Source organism: Diceros bicornis, chromosome 34 (genome assembly GCF_020826845.1).
Source record: "Diceros bicornis minor isolate mBicDic1 chromosome 34, mDicBic1.mat.cur, whole genome shotgun sequence".
Taxonomy (NCBI): domain Eukaryota; kingdom Metazoa; phylum Chordata; class Mammalia; order Perissodactyla; family Rhinocerotidae; genus Diceros; species Diceros bicornis.
Genome location: NC_080773.1, coordinates 18,304,812 through 18,327,393, shown reverse-complemented (window position 1 = coordinate 18,327,393; position 22,582 = coordinate 18,304,812). Strand labels below are relative to the sequence as shown.

Below are 22,582 nucleotides of genomic sequence, written 5' to 3'. Positions count from 1 at the left end.
TCCCACCCCAGGGGAACTCTGACTGCAAGCCAGTGGACCTTTCTCCCCGGGTTCCCTCCGCCTGGAATGCCCTTGCCCGCATTCAAGGTCCACCCGGACCTGTGCCCTGTCCTATGTGATTTGATCCCCTAGCCGTCTCCCTCCACAGACCAGGATTTCTTCCAGCGCACACGCCAGGTCTGATTCATTCCTGTGTTTTCAGTACTTACTCAGCCCAGGACACTAAAATTCTGCCCTACCGCCCCACCCCACTGCATCCCGCCAACACCACTGACGAGGCGGGACTCGAACCTGAAATCTCCGGAGCCACCCTCGCTCCCTCTTAGCACGCCCACGCTTAGATGCAAAGACGCACACGCGCATTGAGGCGGAGCAGCAGCGCCTCCCTCCTTCCCTCCGTAACCCGCATGCGTGCTGAGGCCAACCAGCTCCACCAACGCAAGCGCGGCCCGGCGCTCGCGCGCCGATCCCGCGGCGCATGCGCGGGGCCAGCAGCCCGCGGGATCTGATCTCGGCTTGGCCCCGCGATACCTCCTGCTCCTCTTCCTCCTTCGGGGCGGCCTTCCTTGGGTGCCGCTTCCGGGGTGCCCAGACCGGTTTCAGAGTGACCGGTGCCAGCTCTCTCCCTCTTTTCCCGACGCTCCCAGCCCCCCCAGACGCCATTTAGAGGCCGGTAGCTTGTGGTGGGACTTCTCCGCCCCCACCCCACCCCGGTCGCAGAGAGCGCGCGACGCACCGCGCCCCAGGAGCCTATCAGCAGCCGCCTTAGGTAAGGGCCCCGCGTGCTCGCGCGAGGCTCGCGCACCGGCGGGGGGCGGGGCGCGCTTCGGGGCCCCGCCCCCTCCTCGACCGTTAAGCGGTCTCTCGGGCGCCCGGCGGGTGGGCGTCACTGAGTAGGGAGCGTGAGCTGCCCGTTAAATACCGGGGTGGCGGGAGTGGGGTGGGGAGGAGACAAATGATGTGTGGCTAGGGGCTTCGCTTCTGGGAGACCCTGAGAGGGGGCTGTCAGCGGGCCGTCAAGGACTGCGAAGATGTAAACAGCAACTCAGGTTGTGGGGTTCCCCGTAGGAGGCCTGAAAACAGGTGCCTGCTGACGGGGGAGGCCCCGGAGGAGTATGTAGGTCGACTCCTCAGTTCTAGGGGAGGCCCCATGTGGGGGCCTGTAAATGTAAATCCGTGTAAATCCACGTAAATGTGAGTGCTCGAGTCCTAAAACGGTGTGTGAGTGGGCGCTGCGGCCCCGGGGCGGGGGGTGCTTCCTCGGGGTGGGCGTAAATAGGCAGGGCGGAATTGGGAGTCTCCCCCAGTAACAGACGCTTGGATTCTGGGAGATCCCCAAAAGGGGCGTGTGAAGAGAGGCTTAAGGGCTGAGGAAGCCCCCCCCTAAGAGTGGGTAATTCGACTCTTAGCTCCTGGGAGCTCACCCTGAGAGTCGGGAGATCCTCCACACGTACGCAGACGGGCTCTGTAAGTGTTCGGGGAATCCCCAGAGGAGCCTGGCGACAGCATGAGGGGTCCCCAGATCGCACGTGGGTGGACTCAGGTTCTCGGGAGCTCCCCGCAGGGGCGGTAGACTCGGATACTTGGCGGTGCCCAGAGTAACGTGCGGAAGGACGCTTGTGTGCATGCGAAGGGGGTCCTCGTAGATGTGTAAACAGGCCCTAACGCTGGGGCAGCGTCCCCATCCAGGCATCAAAACAGACGCTTAAGCGCCCGGGAGGTCTCCAGAATAACGTGTAAACAGGGATGTAATTGCGAGGGGGGGAGGAGTCCCAAGCGCGGAAGGGACTCTCCGGGGGAGCTGTAAACAGTCATTTAAGGGCCGAATGAATCATTTCCATAAGCATCTGTAAACAGGCCTGCTCCTCTGTCTCAGAAGGCGGTCTCCAGCCCAGTTTGTGGCCGGGGAGACGTCTGGGAGAGCAGTGAGGGGCTGGACAAGCCCCTGCCTGGCTGGCAAAATTACTCCTGCATCCTGTAAACAGATACTCAGTTCTGGACAGAGTCTCCTACAGGGACCGGTTGATGTCACTGTGTACCGGGGTGGAGGGAGTCATTGAACGATTTAACAGGCACTTAAGGGCTAAGTAAGGGTCAGCAAACTTGCTGTCAAGGGCCAGAGAACAATTATTTTAGTCTCTGCAGGCCGTACTTTCACTGTCTCAACTACTCAGCTCTGCCATCGAATCAAGGCTGCCATAGACAATTTGTAAATTGATGGATGGGGCTGTGTTCCAATAAAACTTTATCTACAAAAGTGGAAGGCCGACCATATCTGGTCCATAGGCTGCAGTTGGCCAGCTTGCCCGCTGAGCTGCAGCAGATGGCCTCATGGTCCTGCAGGCAGACAGTTAAGCGCTGAGACTTCCCTAGAATGACGTGTAAACAGTGGGTTGTCAAAATTGACTTTAGTGGAGCCGTTTTTAAATGAGTCAGAGCCACCTTTCCAGAGAAACTGCCTTGCGGTCTTGAACCTTGGGCTGGGCCAAACCTTTGGACTGGGCCAAAACAGGGGTTGTTTTACAAGCAATTGTTTGAGAAGTCAACAGGAGAACCGATATCCTGATCACAGAGACTGAGGATTGTGGACTTTCTGAAGATAGAATCGATGGTCAATGTTTAGCCAAGACTAGCTCTCTGCCTCCCACTCCAATTAAAATTCTTTGTAATTCAACTTCTCTTCTTTGCCTTTAAAAGCCCCTGACTTTTACTTCCTAGGGGGACGCTATTTGGGTTTCTAATGAATTTGTGCTCCCCAAATTACAGTTCTTTGATCCCAAATAAATGCTTTGCCTCTTAAACTGGTTTCTGTTTTTGCAGGTTGACATGGGGAAGCTCCCTAGGGACCTGTAAACAGAGACTTAAATGGTAGGGAGTGGGTCATATAGGTAGCCATACATTTTATAACATCTTAGATTAATTTAAACACTGGTGAGACCTTGGAGTGTGAGGGGTGGCAGACCGTCAGGAGTGGAAGGTGCACAGACACTGAAATGTAGAGGGACACCAGATGAAAATAGGCCCTTGAATGCTGGAGCCCCTCACCCCACGTACACCAGTAGTGGGTAATCAAGAGTACTTGTCAGACTGAGGGTCATATTACTGATTTGTAAGGAAATGTCTTGCTGCATTTTGGGATGGAGAATGTCCCGTTTTTATGTGACCCTGCCCATGTGAGTTATGTTTATGTTGGGACAAAGTAGTGAATAGTTTGTGCTGCACATAAGAGAAAGAAGTGTATTTGTTTCTCTCTGCATCCAGAGGTAGATATTTTGAGGTTAACAGGGGCCCCCCGAACCTTGTATCTTGTTCTACCATGCTTTCCTTCCATTAAGTTGCCTCACAGTCCAAGATGGCTGCTTGAGCTCCAGCCTCCACACCCACATTCCTTCCACCCAGGAGGAGGAAGGGACAAAAGGCATGTGCCAGCGACTGTGAAGGAAAATTTCTGAAAACTGCCAAAACACACTTCTGGTGTCATACCATTGACCAGAAGAAGCTTAGTCACATGGCCACACCTAACTGCAAACTAGGCTGAGAAGTGTATTCTAGATAGCCACATACCCAGCTCAGAACTGAGGGTTTTGTTTTTTTGGAAGAAGTGAAGAATGGATCTTGGGAGGAGCTGACAGTCACTGCCACAGCTACAGAGCTCTCTTGAAAGAAAGTGCCTTCTTATAGTCCAGAGTGAAGCAAGTTGAGTGTGAAGACTCTCTTCACCCCAGAGTCAAGGTCTTTCTCTGTGTAGGTGACCATGTCTGAGTCTGGACACAGTCAGCCTGGGCTCTACGGAATAGAGAGGCGGCGACGGTGGAAGGAGCCCGGCTCTGGCGGCCCCCAGAATCTCTCTGGGCCTGGCGGTCGGGAGAGGGACTACATTGCACCGTGGGAAAGAGAGAGACGGGTGAGTGGCGGGGCCCGAGGGCAGCATTCATGCAGCCACTCGTTCCACAAATTCTGTTGAGCACCTGCCATGTGCCAGGCACGAGTCTGGCTGCTGGGGATGTGTCTGTGAACAAAACTGGCTGCCCTCGTGGAGTGAGAGGGTTGACGTAAAGGGGGCTGTCTTAGATGGAGTGGTCAGGGACCACCTATCTGAAGAGGCAGCTTTTGAGTAGAGACCTGAAGGAGGTGAGGGAACAAACCGTGACGAAGTCTGAGTGAAGAGCTTTCTAGACTGAAAGAACAGCAAATACAAAGGCCCTGAGGCCTATGTCTGTTGTGTTCATGGAGTAGCCAGGAGGCCGGTATGGCTGCAGTGGATGAGGAAGGAGGGAAAGTGATAGAAGATGAGGTCTGAGAGGTAAGTGGAGCCAGATCCCAGAGGACCTGGCAGGCCTTGGAAGGAACCTGGAATTTCACTAAATGAAATTGGCATTGGAGAATTTGAGCTGAGAGATGCCAAAAGCTCGTGTGTAAAGAGTCGTATAATAATAACAGCAACTGTTTGTATTTATCGAGCAGCATGCAGTGCGCTGGCACTACGCAAAGGGCTGTGCATCCTTTTGATCTTGCTGGACTCTTACTGCTGCCCCATGAAGTCGGACCTAGGATAGGTCTCATTTTTACTACTGAGGAAAATGAGCCTCAGAAGGGAAAGGACTTACCAAAAGTCATGGAGTCAATAAACTTTGGGGCCAGGACTTGAACCCAAGTGCAACTTAGCCCTGCGTGCAGCAGCATTCTGCGTGCTGGCGAGCGTCCTGGCCTGGGAGTCGAGAGCCTCCATGTGGCCCAGGCTCCGCCTTGCTCCTCTGTGCTTAGGTCCCTTACTGCCTGAACCTGCCCTGGGTTCTTTCTCTGGGGCCCCGCCCGCCTGTGAGAGCTGTTAGGTGGGGTGGAAGAAGGTAACAGTTTGGACCCGTTTCTGAGCCATAAAACTGCAGACGTGAAGAAGAATTTATTCACCGTGAGCTCAGTGCTTGCTTCTTCCTTCCCTTGGGTCGCAGCAGAAGTGAGATCACGCAGTCTGTCTTCCTTCCACGTACATCCTCTGGGGAATGTTACCATCTTCCTACACCTTCAGCTTCAGGCCCTGCACAAGCAACTCCCAAATGTCTTGTCTTTGTCTCTGACTGTGCTTCTGAGCTCTGGCCGCCTCCTGACTGGCCAGTGGACTCCTCACAACTTCCATGTCCCCTGCTGACCTCAGCATCTTCCTGCCGTTTCTCTTTCTCCCAGTATCAATGACAGCTCTTTGGGCCCATCCTAGACGCCTCCCCTGCCCCGCCCCGCGCCAGTCAGGCGCCGATGCTGTCCATGTGCCTCGTGAATATGTCTCCTATCCTGTCCGTCATCTCTGCCCACAGCCTCTGTCCTGGCATCGTCCACTCCTCCCTGGCCTCCTGGAAGCCCACAGCCTCTCCTACAGCTCTCGCACGACTGTCCTTTCCAAAGCAATGTCATGTCATCCTTTTGTTTGTCCTTCTCCAGAGGCCAGTGAAGTGAGCAGGATTTAAATTAGTGTCCTCAATATATGGGTGAAGAAACAGACCCAGTGAGGGGTCGAGACTCTCCCGAGGTTAGTCAAGGAACCAGAAAAGGCACAGGACTCACGCTCAGGTCTCTCTCCTTTCTTTTTTTTTTTTTTCTTTTTTTATTTATTTATTTTTTTGTGAGGAAGATCAGCCCTGAGCTAACATCCATGCTAATCCTCCTCTTTTTGCTGAGGAAGACCGGCTCTGAGCTAACATCTATTGCCGATCCCCCTCCTTTTTTTTTTTTCCCCCAAAGCCCGAGTAGATAGTTGTATGTCATAGTTGCACGTCTTTCTAGTTGCTGTATGTGGGACGCGGCCTCAGCATGGCCGGAGAAGCGGTGCGTCAGTGTGTGCCCGGGATCCGAACCCAGGCCGCCAGTAGCGGAGCGCGCGCACTAAACCGCTAAGCCACGGGGCCGGCCCTCTCTCCCCTTTCTTAAGCAGAGTAGGGGTGAGTCCGAAGAGGCATGAAGAGGGCAGGTTGTGGCTAGTGCAGGAGAGTGCTGGGGAGGAGAGGGTCAGGATAGCTGGTGCTTCCAGCAGCTCTCAGATAGTGGCACCTGCAGCGTCAGAGCCACAGGGACAGTGTAGGAGTTCTTTCTCCTTTGGACCTCATAATAGTCCTGTGAGGAAGGAGTTCCTGTCCCCATTCGCCAGATGAGGAAACAGACCTAGATGAGGAGGGTTCCTTTCCAAGTTCACACAACCAACAAGAGGCAGGGCAGGTTTGAACCAAGATCTGTCTAGCTCCAGAACCCCAGCTCCTTCCATCTGGGCAGCTGAGCAGAGTGGTTGACAGCATGGTTCTTGAGCCAGTCTGCCTGGGTTCAAATGCAGGCTCCATTGCTTATTGGCTGTGTGACCTTGGGCAAGCCACTTAACCTCTCAGTGCCTCAGTTTCATTTGTAAAATGGAGATAATAATAGTATCTGTGTCATCAGGTTGTTGGGAGGATTGAGGGAGTTATACATGGAGGCATTTAGAATAGAACTGGGCACATAAAGGCCTTCAGGAGTGGCCAGGAGAGCCAGGAGAGCCATTCCTGAGTAACTGCCCTCCCTTACCACAGGATGCCAGCGAAGAGACAAGCACGTCGGTCATGCAGAAAACCCCCATCATCCTCTCAAAACCTCCAGCTGAGCGGGTGAGCAGGGAAGAATCTTCCAAAGGGAAGGGGAAGGGAGGCCGAAAAGAAGGGGAGGGGAGGCCGGGAGCAATTAGGGCAAGATCTCTCCCACTGATGGGTGCCTTCTCACTCCCATAGTCAAAGCAGCCACCACCTCCAACAGCCCCTGCGGCCCCTCCTGCCCCAAGTCCTCTGGAGAAGCCCATCGTCCTCATGAAACCACGGGAGGAGGGGAAAGGGCCCGCATCTGCTACGAATGCCTCAACCCCCGAAGGCACCGCCCCGCCGCCTCCTGCAGCCCCTGCGCCATCCAAGGGGGAGAAGGAGGGGCAGAGACCCACGCAGCCTGTGTACCAGATCCAGAACCGGGGCATGGGCCCTGCCGCACCAGCAGCCATGGACCGTGAGTTGGGGCCGGGCAGGATCTGGTTGGGAGCTAGAACCCCCTCACACCCAGACCCTCACCGCGTCCGCTGTCTCCTGCTCTCCCTTGTCTCCAGCTGTCGTGGGCCAGGCCAAACTCCTGCCCCCAGAGCGCATGAAGCACAGCATCAAGTTGGTGGATGATCAGATGAATTGGTGCGACAGTGCCATTGAGGTACTGGGGGGTCTCTCCCTGCTTGAGCTTCCCCAGGTCCCGCACTCTCGCCTCCTCCACCCCCTACCTGCAGCCTTTTGGTAGGCAACACCAGACGAGATGGCTTTCAGGCATTTGCAGCAATGGATCAGAAAGTTCTCACCTAGCCAGGGCCAAATTTCAGTGGCCGACACCATCTCAGCTGTGCTGGTTGGTAAAGTACTGAAATACTTTGATACTGCCTGGCGAAGAGGTACTCTCTGCTCCCCCCGCCCCCATGCCTGGGATCTCCTGCACCGCCCCACAGCAGGACAGCCTCCTGGGCCCTGCTCCATTCCCTCTCCTGATTGGTCAAAACCCATGCAGTACCGGTGTTTACTGGTTTGAATGTCACTCCCTAGAGGTGCCCCCTCCATCCCAGCAGCTCTAGTTCAGACCGCACATTCCTGGACTGTCATACCTACCTCCACTCTCCCAGTCTTCATTTATTCTCTTCTGCTGCTCTACCCCTCAAGACTGTCACATCGCGCCCCTGCTGCAGTTCTCCTGGGTGTGTGCCCTCCTCTTCTGCAACAGCTTGGACTTATTAGGACAGCATGCCGGGCCCATTATTACCTGGCCCCTGCTGCTGTCCACCCTCACACTGATATCAACTGGGGAGCTTTAAAAAAGAGAAGGAGCTGGTATCCAGGCCCTGCCCTTCAGCACTGTCAGGTAGAGCTCTCTGCAGTGACGAGAATGTTCTGTGTTTGCACCATCTAGTATGGTAGCCACTAATCTGTGTGTGACTATTGAGCACTTACCCATGTATCCCCATATGCGGCCAGTACAACGGAGGAAACTGAATTTTTTATTTTGTTTAAGTTTAATTAAATTTGAATAGCCACATGTGGTCCGTGTCTACCACATTGAACAGGGCTAGCCCGAGATACCCTACTTTAACATGTCTAAAGTTAGGTCTAGGTTGGCTTCTTTTTTTTTAATAAAGCTCTCCAGGTGATTGATTGTAAGGAGCAGCAGCCACAGTTGAGGCCGTGTCTGTTTTCCTCTAGGAGGGTCTCTTATGCCACCTGGTGGTGGAAGTCAGCAGAGCTGGTGGCCCAGAGGTGCAGGTCTCAGGAATTTCCAGGACTCCTAACTAAATCTCACAGACAAGAGCCGGGGCAGACTGATCCCCCTCCCACACACCCCTCCCTTCCTCATGCTTCCCCCGCTGCCTGAAGCCAAAGCCTCCCAGGAGTCTGCTCCAGTAGCCCTCGCTTACCCAGTCTGATTCTTAATCTGTCCTTCCTTTCCTGTGCCACTCACCTTCTCTTCCCCAAGGTCAAGCTTCCCTTTTGCTGACCGTGTTCCAGCCCCACTGACTTCCTGTTAGCTTCTTGACCACGCCAGGCTCTTTTCTGCTTTAGAGCTCTTACAAATGCTGTTCTTTGTGTCCAGAACATTCCACATACCCCACCACCACCACCACACACACACATACATACAGAGGCCTTTGTCCAGTTTAGAGGATTGGGGCCATAGAAGTGTTTCTTCATATCTGACAAGGCAGGTGGACGAGCCACAAAAGTCTCTGGGGCCCCCACCTCACTCCCACCCCAGCAACTGACAGATTCCTAAGGGTCACCTTCCTGCATCTTCCCACAGTACCTGTTGGATCAGACCGATGTGTTGGTGGTCGGTGTCCTGGGCCTCCAGGGGACAGGCAAGTCCATGGTCATGTCATTGTTGTCAGCCAACACTCCTGAGGAGGACCAGAGGTGAGGGGGGCATCAGGTCGGGGTGTGGAAGGCCAGGAGGGAGGTGGGCACCCACCTGGGACAGGCAAAGGTGGGCCTGGGTGTTGCAACAAATGATGTTACCAAAGGGCTTTGGGAAGTTGCTTCCCCTCTGTTGGCCTCAGTGTCTTCATCAGCTGAGGATGACTAGGGCCTAGACTAGCTCTTTATGTAGCTCCAAGGTCACCAGTCCTGTACCTCCCTCCTTTGCTTCCTGCCTTGTCCCAGGAAATGGTACAATGGTACAGCCAGGAACTGGTATGATACGTTCATTAAGTCCTACCTCAGTCTCAGCCCTGCCCCTCGCCAGCTAGTTGACCTTGGGCGAGTCACTTTGCCTCCCAGTATCTCATTTCCTCATCTGTAGAGTGGGTTTGTGGAGGATGGGATAAGATCAGAAAACGTTAACGAGAACCTGGCACAGAGCAGATGCCCACAGGATGTGGCTGATGTGCCTGGGAAATAGAGTGAGGAAAGAGACCTGGACGTGGGGCGTGGGTTCTGGACCAGCCTTAGTCTTGCATTCTTGAGTAAGGACTGTGTATAATCGTGAAGATGAAGGATGAAGTCGCAGGAGAAAATTTGGGGAAGATGGAGCTGAAGAACTAGGGCCCAAAACTGAGGGAGGGAAGGAAAGGGAGAAAGGCGGGGATTAGGGAGTAGCGGACACGTACAGTCTGAGTAAGGAAGACTCAAAATGGGGGGTGAAAAGGGCTAGTAGCTGCTGGGGGTTATCGGAGAAACATAAGGGTTCATTTTCTTATAAAGCAAGTGATATTACCCTGAGCTCCACGGATGGGCCTGCAGGGGTCCATGAACCTTCCAGCAGCACATGCAGAATTGTACACACATCTGCAGTCAGGCGTTTCTCCTAGAGAAGGGGGCCATGGTTCCCACCAGATCTCCGCGGGGCCTGGTGGAGACCCAGAACAGGCAGGAACCACTGTTGTGGGAATACATACATTCGCTAGAACCGAGGCTGTGAGGTTGCTCTGCCTCCCAGGTGGGCTCCATCCCTCTCTTCTCACTCATGACTTCAACTCAGATTGGCTCTGCTTTGGAACCACTCTGGCTCTCTCGGATAGCATTCTTTCCATCTCAGATTCCACCCCCAACTAGCACAATTTCCCTGTGGCTCTCGGTTCAGATTCCTGAGCTCCAGAGAAGCCGATTAGCCTCGCTTGTCTTTTTGAGCCATGTCAGCATGTGGCATGGTGGTGTTTGGTACCACCTCTTGTCATGAGATCTCATAAGTTTTACCTCCTAATTATAATTCATCTGCTTTTCTCTTCCACGCCCACCTCCCTGGTCCGGGAGGATGCCACGAGCCTCCTAACTGGTGTCCCTGCTTTAGTTCACTTCAGCAAGTATTTATTGAGTGCTTACTATGTACCAGGCACTGTTCTGGGTGCTGGGGATACAACATAAACAAAACTGCAAAAATCTTTGTCCTCATGAGGCCTTCATTGTAATGGAGGAGACAGTAAAGAAAATTAATGAATACTTTATTTGGCATGGTAGGAGATAAAATGGGAAGGGATTATAGGGTGGTGGCTTCGGGGCTGGGTTACAATTTCAAATGGGGTGGTCAGGCAGGCCTCACTAAGGGGACATTTGAGGAGAAGCAGACTCAGTGGAGGAAGAGCATTCCAATCGGAGGGATGGCAAGTGTGAACCTCTGCGGTGGGAGCTCGCCCGGTGTGTGTGCAGAATGGAGGCCGTGGAGAGACAAGAAGGGGAGTCGTGGGAGGTCAGGTCAGAGAGGCAGAGGGAGGCCTGGAGTGCTGGGCCTGTGAGTCGTTATCCACTCTCCACCCCACAGTCCTCACCACACAGCAGCTAGGGGGAGCTTTTCAAAACCAAGATCCAGTCCTGCCACTCATCTGCTTAAATCTCTTCAGGGGCTTCCAGGCTCCTGGGCCAGAGCCCCAGTTCCTTGCTGTGCCCCACAAAGGCCTGTGTACCCTCTCCTTGCTCCCTGCCCCCCTTGCTGTCTCTGCTCTCACCGCACTGGTCTTGGTCTCATCATTCACGCCATCTCCCCAGAATAGTCTTCACTTCCATCCTCCATCCCCCCTTACTTCCCCTTTCAGTGAACTAAAGTTGCTTAATTAACTCCCTTTTTCTCTCTCACCCTCAGCATTGTCACTTGCCTCTTAGGGCAGCCCCTCCCAGCTCCACCGACTCAGTTACCCCACTTGGAGCCCTACACACCTCTTTTCCTAATGCCCACAGTGACGGATTCTGTTGATTTGTGGGCTAGGCCAGAAGCTCCATGAAAGCAGGGACTTTGTCTTTCTGGTTCACTGCAGCATCCTGGTATCTGGCACTTAGGTCTTCAGTGCAGTGTTTGTTAAGTAGGAGGACGCCTGCTCTGTGTCAGATGACCTACAAAGCATCTCAGGGAGGTAGGAGTTACCCTTTGAGAGGCAGGTACTATTGTCCTGGTTTTACAGATTGAAAGAGAGAAAATCGCTTTGTCCAAGTCACAGAGTGACCCAGTGGAGCTCAGTGGTTTAGGGCAAGGCCAAGCTCTGCCTGCTTTGCTCTCGTGTCCCCATCATCTATCACAGGTAGAAATGGGGGAGACTCACTTCACAAGGGAAAAGCTAGGAACCAGGACACCAAACAGCCTCTCCCTGTGAGTGTGGAGAGTGGCCAGTGCTGTTTGTCCAGTGCCTGGGATATCATACAGGTACACTTGGTAATTAATAGTGAGCAATTATTTATCACTGTGTGTCAGGCACTCTTCTAAGGGCTTTACGTATATTAACCACACAGTAACCCTAAGAGGTTTGAGACTATTGTTATCCCCATTTTACGGATGAGGAAACTGAGGAGAAAGAGATTGAGGAACTTGCCTAAAGCCACATAGCCAGGAAGAGGCAGAGCTGGGGTTCGAATCCCAGCGGTCTGACGAAGTCCCTGCTCTTAAACACCTCAGTCTGTTGACTTCGTTAAATGAGTGAACATATCTACTTATGGGTAGGGGTGGAGTCACAGGGTATAAAACATAGCCCCCCCAGACAGCAGGGCCCTCGGATGGAAGGCCTCATGGGCAGGCAGGGAACCTTGTCTCATTTTACAGGTCACATTCTGGAGGCATCAGAGGCTGAGAACCAGACTGCTAACGCACCCTACCTGCTCTTCTCCACAGGGCGTATGTTTTCCGGGCCCAGAGCGCCGAAATGAAGGAGCGAGGGGGCAACCAGACCAGTGGCATTGACTTCTTTATTACTCAAGAGCGGATTGTTTTCCTGGACACACAGGTGCCAACCTCTGCTTGCCCTACCCTGCATGCCGTATTCAGCTCCATCCTTGAATGTGTTTAAGCCAGAACCCTGCTTGGACTCCATGTGGCTCCAGCTAGGTGCCCTTGGGCAAGTCGTCTTTTTTTTTTGGCCCTTAGTCTCTTCTTGTTAAATTTTGTCCCCCTCCCCCAATCCGTTGTGTACACAGTAGCCTAAAGAATCTTCTAGCAAAGTAGTTAAAAGTGTGGGCCCTGGAGTTGGTCTGTGTCCAGATCCTGCCTTTAATTCTTACCAGCTGGGTCACTTTAAGTTTTAATTTCCCCTAAACTTCAGTATCTTCGTCTGTAAATGGGGGATGATAATTGTACGCAGCCTCATAGGATTGTTGCAAGGATTCAGTGGAACGTTCTAGGCAGAGTGCTTGGCATAGGACCTGGCACGTGGTTAGCATTCAGGCTTGTCACTATCGTTAGAACTGACCTGTCATGCATTTTGTCCGCTTTCCTCAGCTTCTCCCTTGCTCTCAGGTGAGGTCCCTTTTCCTTAGCCTGGCATTCAGGCTGTGTGGCTTGCCTCCTTCAGACTCCCTCCCTCCCACCCTCTCTAGTGTGATTACCAGCCCCACCACACTCACCACGAGGCCTCGCCATGGTCTCTCTCTCCTTTGGGCTTTCCTCATCCTGTTCCCTTTGTCTGAAACCCCCTATGACTGTATGGCCTTGGCCAAGTTATTTAACGTTTCCATTCCTCTTCCTCGGTTTTCATAAGTGGGAAAAATAATATTGCCTACCTCGGGGGGTTTTTGTGAGGTTTCCGTGAGTTAACAGAAGTCAGGTCCTAAGGACGGCACCCCACAGGAAGTAAGTACTCAGTACTCTTAGCCGTCAGTATCGGTATCGTTAGAACACTCCCTCCCCTTGCCTTTATGCCTTCTCCTCGCTGAAGACTCCGCTGGGGTATTGCCTCCTCCCGAAGCCCTCCCCTCTTCTGAGCACCCGCTAGTGCCCAAGTCCACCTTCCGTTGCACGCAGCACGGATTTATCAGTCTGAGTCCTATGTCCTGCTCCCACCCCCACCTGCCTGGAGCTCTGCAGGAAGGGGCCCTGGCTCTGTGGGTCAGGGCCTGGCCCATAGTTGGTGCTCCCTGAATGTTAGTGGAATAGTGTTCTGCTTACTGCGGGCATTGGTGACATGGAGAGTGGAAAACCTACTAATGTGTCATGAGACCAGTGTGCCAGGCCCTGTGCAAGGACCACCGGGACCTAGAGACCGGCAGAAGTGGCTGTGAGCCAAGTCAGAGGCCCATGTGGGGCAGAACAGAAATTAAGACAGAACAGAACACGGCAGTGCTTGGAGTTTTAGAAAGTGAGCAGTTGGGAAAGCCTCTTTCTTAATGAATTCCACTCACTGCAGTAGGAAGTCGATAGACTATCAGGCTAATTTAGCTCTTCCCGTCTTTACATGGAATATTCCTTTAAGAAAAGGTGATGAGCTCACCACTGGTTCTTTTACACCCACTGATGCGATTATTAAATCCTCGCCAGTTTTCACACTAGTCATTGTGTTTTGACCTCAGTAATTATCTTAGCAAAGTTTTGAAAGCATTTGAAACAACGAACAACAAAAAGGGTCTTGAAGGGACATGACTCACTCAAGTGCGTGTTAAATTTATCAGCACGAGGAGAGCTCTTCTCTCTCGGCCTGGGCACTGGGGAGCAGTGATGATTTGTAAAGGAGCTGGGGAAAGGGAGTCTGCCTCGAGACTTTCCTTTCCCCTTCTCCTGCTGACCGGCGCTGTACTGATTAGAGACTGCCTGTGTTTCTGACCTTATTTTGTCCTAAGGGGGACAGTGTATGTGCCTTCAATATGTGGAACCAGGGTAGCCGTGGCCCCTAGGATCCCGACACCCAGCGCCTTCCCTGACTCCCTCTTCTCTTCCTTGCCCCAGCCCATCCTGAGTCCCTCCATCTTGGACCACCTCATCAACAACGACCGCAAGCTACCTCCAGAGTACAACCTGCCTCACACCTATGTGGAGATGCAGGTGAGGGGCTGAGCCAGCCCCAGGGCTAAGGGTACCCTGCCCCGCAGGATCTGTGATGGGGAGCTGGATGGGGGTTGACCTAGTTTCTGCTTCCTGAGAGTCCTGGGTGCCCCAGGAGCTGCAGGAAGAGAACAGCACTGAGAGTCAGATCTGGCTCAACTCCTGGCTCTGCCCCTCAAAAAAGTCATCTCCCGCCCCTTCTGCTTCAAGCCTCAGTGTCCACCTGTGTAAGACGGAGGGGATCATTCCTACCTTGCCCGGTTTAGGCATGGGCTGTAAGGGAAGTGCCAGCACAGTCTGGGCACACAGTAGGTGCTTAAAGGCTCTGAGGCCCTGGCCCTGCTGTGCCCCCAGCTGAGTCCTGGCGTCAGGGGCCCCAGTCCGGAAAGAGGGGACCTTCAACTCTATTGTCCCTTCCTGCCTGCCCTCAGTCACTCCAGATTGCTGCCTTCCTCTTCACGGTCTGCCACGTGGTGATTGTCGTCCAGGACTGGTTCACAGACCTCAGTCTGTACAGGTGAGGAGCCGGTAGGGAGGGGGAGCCAGGCCAGGGACGGGGGCCCAGAGACTGAGTCACTTACCCAGGTCTCACAGGTACCACACAACAACCACAGGGACCCTTTTAAAATGTAAGGTGGAGTGGGTCACCGCCACCTACCCCTCCCTCAACACACGTACACGCTTAGAACCCTCCACTGACTCTACACATCACCCAGAATAAATTCAAGTCTTCCCCAGCGTGGCTTACAAGGTCCTGTGCAATCTGGTTCCAGTCACCTCGCTGACCTTCTCTCCCACCACTTTCCCTCACTCCCTCCATTAAAGCCGGAGTGGCCTCATGGCTGTTCCTCGTGCAGCTTAGGCTCTGCACTCCTCATCCACTAGCCAGAAGTGCTCTTCGCACAGATCTCAGACTCCCTTGTATCCTTCAGGTCAACCTCAGGCCTTCATGACCATCTAACATAACATCCCTGTTACTGTCCCCTTCTTGCCCTGCTGTGTTTTCTTCATCGCACTTATCACTCCCTGATAGGATATTGTAGACCTCTTTATGGTCTATCTCCCCCATTAGAATATAAGCCCCAGGAAAGCAGAGTCCCCAGTGCCTCACACAGTGCCTGGTACAAGGTAGCTATTTAATATAAATTTATTGAATGAGCAGCATAAGGAGCTGGCTTGTGTGGTCCTTAGAGTCTTGTCCATCTTCTCCAGGCATGTGTACCATCCTGTTGGCACCCTGGCAGGCAGGAAAAGGGAGGGAGTCAGGATCTGGCAGGAGTCCTACCTGAAGCAGCTAGAGGTTCCAGAAATGCCACCAGACAGGACTGGCTCAACCCTGTGCCTACAAGAATTCCTCTTGGCCTCAGGCCCCAGGAAATAGTTGTGGGGAGGCCAGCAGCCCTGGGCACAGGGCCCAGGCAGAAGGAAGGAACAGGAGCTCACGGGGAGGGAGTGCTGAGCTGGAGGAAGCAGATGTCTGCAAAGTCAGGCAGCCCTGAGTTTGAATCCCAGCTCTCATTAGGCGAGTGGCTTCTTTCTCCGCAGTTCTTATAGGCAGACTGTTTTATACAGATTAAGTGAGTTAAAGAATTTAAAGCTTCCAGTACACAGTAAGCACTTGATCAGTGGGAGCTTACTGTTCGTGTTAGTAACCCTGGGGACGGGGTGAGTTTTGGGGCTGGCCGACAAGTTAACGATGACTTGCTGGGGGAGCCACTGTCGTGACCAGATCTCGGTGACTTAATTCTGAAACCTCCCCTCCTACCACCATTGTCTGTTGGAATTCATTCACATGACAGATAATGTTGAACATTTATATACGCCATTCGCTGTTTGGGCGCTGGGGACACAGGTGTGAAGAAAACAGATAAAACAGACTGCACTGTGGAGCATGTTTGGGTGGGGTTATGGGCTCGGGCTGGCATGTGGCAGAGCCTTCTTTTTAAGCCAGAGCCTACAGGTGGGCTTCTCAGAGCAGGTGAGCCCCTTGAAACTGTGGACAGCATGTTTGTCTGTGTGTCTGCATGAGGAGAATGTGTCTATAGCTTTTATCAGATCCTATTATCCCTTTCCTCAGATAACAGGTTAATTTTTTTGACTTTTACGTATTTGGAAAAATTATTTAAAAATAGCATAAACTTGGGCTGGTCCCGTGGCTTAGCGGTTGAGTGCTCGCGCTCTGCTGCTGGCGGCCCGGGTTCACATCCGGGCGCGCACTGACACACAGCTTCTCCGGCCATGCTGAGGCCGCGTCCCACATACAGCAACTAGAAAGATGTGCAGCTATGACATACAACTATCTACTGGGACTTTCGGGGGAAAAAATAAATAAATAAAAAAATTTTAAAAATAGCATAAACTGAAAACTTAGGTCCACACAAAAACCTGCAGATGTCTGTAGCAGCTTTATTCATAATTGCCCAAACTAGGAAGCAACCAAGGTGTCCTTTGATAGGTGCATGGATAAATAAACTGGTACATCCAGACAATGTGATACTATTCAGTGCTAAAAAGAAATGAGCTATCAGGCCATGAAAAGACGTGGAGGAACCTTAAAAACATATTACTGAATGAAGGAAGCCAATCTGAAAAGGCTACTGTACTGTATGATTCCAACTATATGGCATTCTGGAAAAGGCAAAAGTATGGAGACTGTAAAAAGACGAGGAGTGGAGAGGGTGAGTGAGTGGAGCACAGAGGATTTTTAGGGCAGTGAAACTACTCAGTGTGATTCTGTATGGTGGATACATGTCGTTGTTGTCAAAACCCATGGAATACACAACACTTGGAGTGAACCCAGATGGTAACTATGGGCTGTGGGTGACAGTGATGTGTGACAGGTTCATCAGTTGTAGCAGATGTCCCACTCGGCTGGGGCATATTGATAGTGGGGGAGGGTCCTCAAGTGTGGGGCAGGGGGGTCTATGGGAAATCTCCGTTCAGTTTTGCTATGAGCTTAAAACTGCTCTAAAAAATAAAGTTTTTTTCTTTTTAGTAGCATAAGCTCATTAAAAAATGCATACAGTTGGGCCGGCCCCGTGGCTTAGCGGTTAAGTGCGTGCGCTCCGCTACTGGCGGCCCAGGTTCGGATCCCGGGTGCACACCGACGCACCGCTTCTCCGGCCACGCTGAGGCCGCGTCCCACACACAGCAACTAGAAGGGTGTGCAACTATGACATACAGCTATCTCCTGGGGCTTTGGGGGGAAAAAAAAAGAGGAGGATTGGCAACAGATGTTAGCTCAGAGCCGGTCTTCCTCAGCAAAAAGAGGAGGATTAGCATGGATGTTAGCTCAGGGCTGATCTTCCTCAAAAAAAAAAAAAAAAAGAATGCATACAGTTGACATGGGTCCATGGATTGGTGTCTGAGAAGATTGTCTCTGAACTCCCTGAAATTGTCTGAGAAATCTGTTGTGTGTGTGGCATTTTTCTGCGTGTGGCTGTTGCTTTCATCAGATCTGCAAAAGGAGCCCCCTCCCCCATGCTGTGAGATATGGGGTGCCAGTGCCACAGCACCAACCTCTCACCCCAAACCCCAAGGTTCCTCCAGACGGCAGAGATGGTGAAGCCCTCCACCCCATCCCCCAGCCACGAGTCCAGCAGCTCCTCAGGCTCCGATGAAGGCACTGAGTACTACCCCCACCTGGGTGAGAGGCTTTCTAGGGGCCAGGGGGTGGGGGCAGGGGGAAGAATGAGGGGTGAAAACCAGGAGTGCTCCAGAGAAGTGGGGAGCTGGGAGGAGCACTTTTGAGAATTGTAAGGAGGGAAGTTAAAAAGGATTAGCTGCTTCCTCTAAGGGTCCTCTGCCTCAGTCCCACCCTGTCCAGTGAGGGCATGACCCCTGAGTCTGGGTCTGGCTCCTTGATCAAAATGGAAGCCTCTTGGGGATCCAAGTCTGCCTGTTGTTGCTGGCATCTCCCAGCATGGGGCTCAGGATGTGTTGAATCAACCCGCTGGCCCATGTACCCTGTGCTCCCTCTTTCGGCCCTTGCACATGCCAGGCCTTGGCCTGCTCTGTCCTTGCTCTGCCCTACTGACGCACTGCTCTTCAGCAAAGATCTGGTTCATTTATGCACCCCCAGCAGGTCTTCCCTGCTTCCTCTGGGCCCGCCAAGCCCCTGGTGCCTCTTTCTGTCATACTCCTGATCACACAGCCATCTTCCTCTTTTGTCTTTTCCATCATACTGTGGGCTCCTTGAGGGCAGAAACCAGATCTGACTCATCTCTGGGTCCCAGCATCGCCCAGCACAGGGCCTGGTGCTAAAGTGCAGTTACATGTCACACAAATATTTACCATGATCTGAACTCAGGGGTTAGGGCAGATCTTTAGGGTGACAAGGGGGAGTGCACGTGGCTGAGCACAAACTGCCTGACAGGGCCCCATCCCTTCCCCCTGCCCAGTCTTCCTGCAGAACAAAGCTCGCCGAGAAGACTTCTGTCCCCGAAAGCTGCGGCAGATGCACCTGATGATCGACCAGCTCATGGCCCACTCCCACTTGCGCTACAAGGGTGAGGGTCCCCGAACCACCCCCAAGCTGCCCAGTGGTCTCCTAACTTCTGATCCAGTCCGCGGCCCAGACCCCAGACAGGTCTCCTGGCCCTAGCCCGACCATCATGTGCATACCTCCCCCTGCCCTGCACATGGTACCTGCAGGCTGATGGGTTCTCTCCTCCAGGTACTCTCTCCATGTTACAGTGCAACGTCTTCCCTGGGCTCCCCCCGGACTTCCTGGACTCTGAGGTCAACTTGTTCCTGGTGCCCTTCATGGACAGTGAAGCGGAGAGTGAAACCCCACCCCGAGCAGGTGTGGTTCCCCCTCAAGGGAGTCTGGTCCACAGGGAGACAGGTCCTTCCTTGGTCTGGAGGGAGAGACAGGCCCAGCCTGGTTAGGGGGTGACTGACACACCGGTGCCCTGTGCTGGGAGATCCACCTCTGAGGGTAGTCTCTGGCCTGTCGCTGAGATGCTTGGACCCTTTCTTAGGAGTGCATTTCAGAGTCGTGGAAGTACAGGAAGAGCTGGGCCAGGGCCACACTCGGAGGTGCTCCTGGAAGCTCAGGACGCTGGTGCACCAGGAGGAAGGCCCTCTCTCGGCAGGCTGTCCGCCTTATCCTCCCTGCCTCTACTTTCCAGGACCTGGTTCCAGCCCACTCTTCTCCCTGCTTCCGGGGTACCGGGGCCACCCCAGTTTCCAGTCCTTGGTGAGCAAGCTCCGGAGCCAAGTCATGTCCATGGCCCGGCCACAGCTGTCACACACAATCCTCACTGAGAAGAACTGGTAAGAGCTTTGGCAGACGGGGTCAAGGTGAGGTGCCCCAACCTGGTGCACACAGAAGGCACTCCTGAGGGATCTGTGTGACCTCATTAAGCCCCTTCTCACCAGATCTGTTTCCTCTCTGGAACATTGATGGTTGCTACCATCTTGTAAGCGCCTCTTCCATGTCAGGCAATGTGCTCTTTCATGTGATTTTGAATCCTCCTGATTAGCTAGTGGGATGTATTTCTTACCACCGACTTGACTAGTGGGGAAGTTGAGGCTAAGAGAGGAAGTGTCACGTAACGAGGTCACACACCTGTGGTTAGGTGTCACTTGGTTGCGAGGAGTAGGACCAGTGAGCCCTGTTAAGCTTAAAGATTTATTCTAAGGCCCTGAGTGCAGAAAGCGTAGCCTCCCAGCAGAGGAAACTGGAAAGCCATCAGGAACCACAGGAGCTGCATTCTCCAGCACTCACTGATAGCAGCCTGATTGTCCCCGTCCGTTTGTTCTCCTCCTCTGCCAGCTGGCTTTCTCCACCCTGCCCTCACAGGGCCCGGCACCACTCCCTAGCCCTAGCTTTCCATGACTTGCTGTGTCCAGAGCCCACAGCACGTCTGCCACAGATCCAGGTCTGCCTCCTCTAATTTCCAAGAGAAACAAATTTGAAGGAGAAATAGCTTGGCTTGGGGCAGCCTTTGGCTTGGTTCCCCGGGGTCTTTTGTAGTCGGCTGTGGCTAGAAGGGGCAGGGAGGGCAAACCCAGCACCAGAAAGCCACTCACGTGAGTGCAGGGCGAGGGAGGCTAGAACTCTGCTTCTCTGCTTGGTCTGAACCCAGGCCCAGTGGAGACGGCGAGAGGATGTGGGAGGTCAAAGGTTCTGCAGCTGTTAGACGTATCTGATCCTCACAAGACTGGAAGCGGGTAGAGAGAGAACCGTGACCCCACCAAGGCCAACACTGAGTGGAGTGGGAAGAAGTCTGGACTCGGAGATGGGGGTCTGAGGTCTTAGTCCAAGCGAAGGCCCTTCACCTTCTCTTACCCCAGGGAGGTAGGAGAATCAGGGCCACCTCCCATCAGCGTTAGCATCTTCCCTGGATCCCAGTCGAGGAGACTGGGCTCTGAGAGGCTCAGTCACACCTCAGATCGTACATGAGGCCTCAGTCTTCCCACCTGGCCAGGGCTTGTGCCGGGATGGTGGGCCCCAGCCAGGGCCGCTCTGACTGTTGATCTTCTCTCTCAGGTTTCACTACGCTGCCCGGATCTGGGACGGGGTGAAGAAGTCCTCTGCCCTGGCAGAGTACAGCCGCCTGCTGGCCTGAGGCTGAGGGGAGGAATGTCATGCAGGGAACCCCCTTCTGGGTCCCCAGTGGATGACGAAGGATCACGTATGTCCTCCCCCTCAGTGGGGTAGAGAGTGGCAGCAGGCCTGATGGACGAGGGACCACAACTTCCTCGCCTGGAGACATGTGTCCAGGGCCAGGCCCCCAACCCTGCATGGAGTGTTGGTCAGGGGTTGACTGAGATCCCACCCCCATCCTGGGGCGGGGAAGCCCATCCTCAGTGCCCCCCAGGGACAGGCAGAGGGAGGAGTCTGAAGGGTCCCCAGGAAGCCCCAGCTCCATCTGACCTCCCTCTGCAGGGTTGAGAGCAGCAGGTCCCTCTCCCCTGACTCCAGGCCCTTTCCTGTCAGGTGAGGCAGGGTCTGGGGAGCTCCTTATTGGGGCAGATCTGGTGGTTCGAATAAAAACAGTCAGGCGAGCCTGTCTGGTGTTCCTCTGCCCTCTCCCCAACGTGCTGTCCTGGGAAGCAGGACAAATTTGGGTCCAAGCCCTTAGGGGCCACCACTGGAGCCTGAATGAACTTCCTGCAGGGGCGTATCCGCTGTAGGTGATAGAGTTGTCGGGAGCAGATGAAGACCAGTCTCTGCTAAGGAGGAAGCCCTTAGAAACAGTGTTCTGTTCCCTGGGGTGACAGCAAGCCTCTATCTATGTGTTATGGATGGGAAAATGCGTGCCCTCTTTTGGCCAAATGCAGTGAGTACCCTCGTGTCATCTGCTCTCGCTTGAAGACAGTGCCCACCTTTGGTGGAATGCTTGGTTAGATAAAATGCCTAATTCAGTACATGGTTAAAACATAGAACACATGCCGAGTTAGAGATGTTAGTTAAATATGGTACTCCCCCTTCAAGGGTCCGACCCTTGTTCAGATACTCATACCTTACCTTACACACCACGCCTACTGTCGATTAAGCATGGTGGCTTGCTTCCTCTATAAACTTCATCTACTCTTGCTTAAAAATTGTCTGTACCTTTAAATCCAGTACCTACCCTAAGTTAAATACACCAAACAGTTCAATATAGTACCTACTCTCACCTGCATGGTTAAGTACAGTACATAATCGTAGTTTAGTGTTTCTCAAAGTATGTCGCCAAATTGCTCTGGCCTCCTCACCCATCCCAAATTAGTCCTGACTGTCACATCATGCCACTCTACCCTCCAGTAAAGTAGTCAGTTCCGGTCCAATCAGCTGAGTCTCATCTGTCCATGACCCACCAACCCCACCCCCCATGCCGCTGGTGGTGGGGCCAGTGAAGAGAAGGTCTGGCCAGAACTGGGGAGTCCGCACAGATCTCTGAAGAGAGGGGCTGAGGTCTGGGAGGTACGAGAGCCAGGGCAGGCTGTGGGTCTGAGTCTCTGACTGGGACCTCAGGCAGGAACCTCCCTCAATGATCCTCAGGGCCCTTCAGAGCTGTGACAGCCACTGGCCTCTTAGGGAAAGGCTTCTGAATCCTGTGCCCCACTGCCCTGACCTGCACAGACAGCCTGCGAACTGCCCTCTCCAGCTAGACAACTGAGCTCTTCGCTACCTTGTCAAAACTTCTGCCTCCCGTGTCCTGCCCCCTCTCCCTGCTTCCCAAGGGACTGCTGGTTGATGTGGGGGTTCGCCAGAGTAAGGAAGGTGGGGGCAATGCCAGAGAGGGCATGAGACCCAGAGCACAAAAAAGGAGACAGCACACAGTCTCAGGCCAGGACAGCTGGCGCTTGGTTTCTTTCTTCCCATCCCCCGACA

General features: G+C 53.5%; 1 protein-coding gene across 5 annotated transcripts; it reads left to right on the top strand.

The window, feature by feature from the left end:
* The first annotated feature begins 498 nt into the window (after positions 1 to 498).
* Positions 499 to 21,270, top strand: SMG9 (SMG9 nonsense mediated mRNA decay factor). Of its 5 annotated transcripts, none has more exons than XM_058529491.1 (15): positions 499 to 769; positions 2,821 to 2,868; positions 3,749 to 3,904; positions 6,549 to 6,623; positions 6,744 to 7,008; positions 7,106 to 7,203; positions 8,830 to 8,942; positions 12,118 to 12,229; positions 14,161 to 14,256; positions 14,688 to 14,773; positions 17,796 to 17,902; positions 18,657 to 18,764; positions 18,932 to 19,060; positions 19,389 to 19,533; positions 20,753 to 21,270. In XM_058529491.1, the coding sequence occupies exons 2-15, from the start codon at positions 2,866 to 2,868 to the stop codon at positions 20,829 to 20,831; spliced, it is 1,572 nt and encodes a 523-aa protein (XP_058385474.1). In that variant the 5' UTR covers positions 499 to 769; positions 2,821 to 2,865; the 3' UTR covers positions 20,832 to 21,270. The 5 variants fall into 5 exon arrangements, with proteins under 5 accessions (XP_058385474.1, XP_058385476.1, XP_058385478.1 ...); XM_058529492.1 differs by lacking the exon at positions 499 to 769 and adding an exon at positions 990 to 1,194; XM_058529493.1 differs by lacking the exon at positions 2,821 to 2,868.
* Positions 21,271 to 22,582: the final 1,312 nt, after the last annotated feature.

Coding starts and splice junctions, on each gene's coding strand:
- SMG9 (XM_058529491.1), top strand. Junction 3,905..6,548: donor CGTGGGAAAGAGAGAGACGG/GTGAGTGGCGGG, acceptor CCCTTACCACAG/GATGCCAGCGAAGAGACAAG. Junction 17,903..18,656: donor TGAGTACTACCCCCACCTGG/GTGAGAGGCTTT, acceptor CCCCCTGCCCAG/TCTTCCTGCAGAACAAAGCT.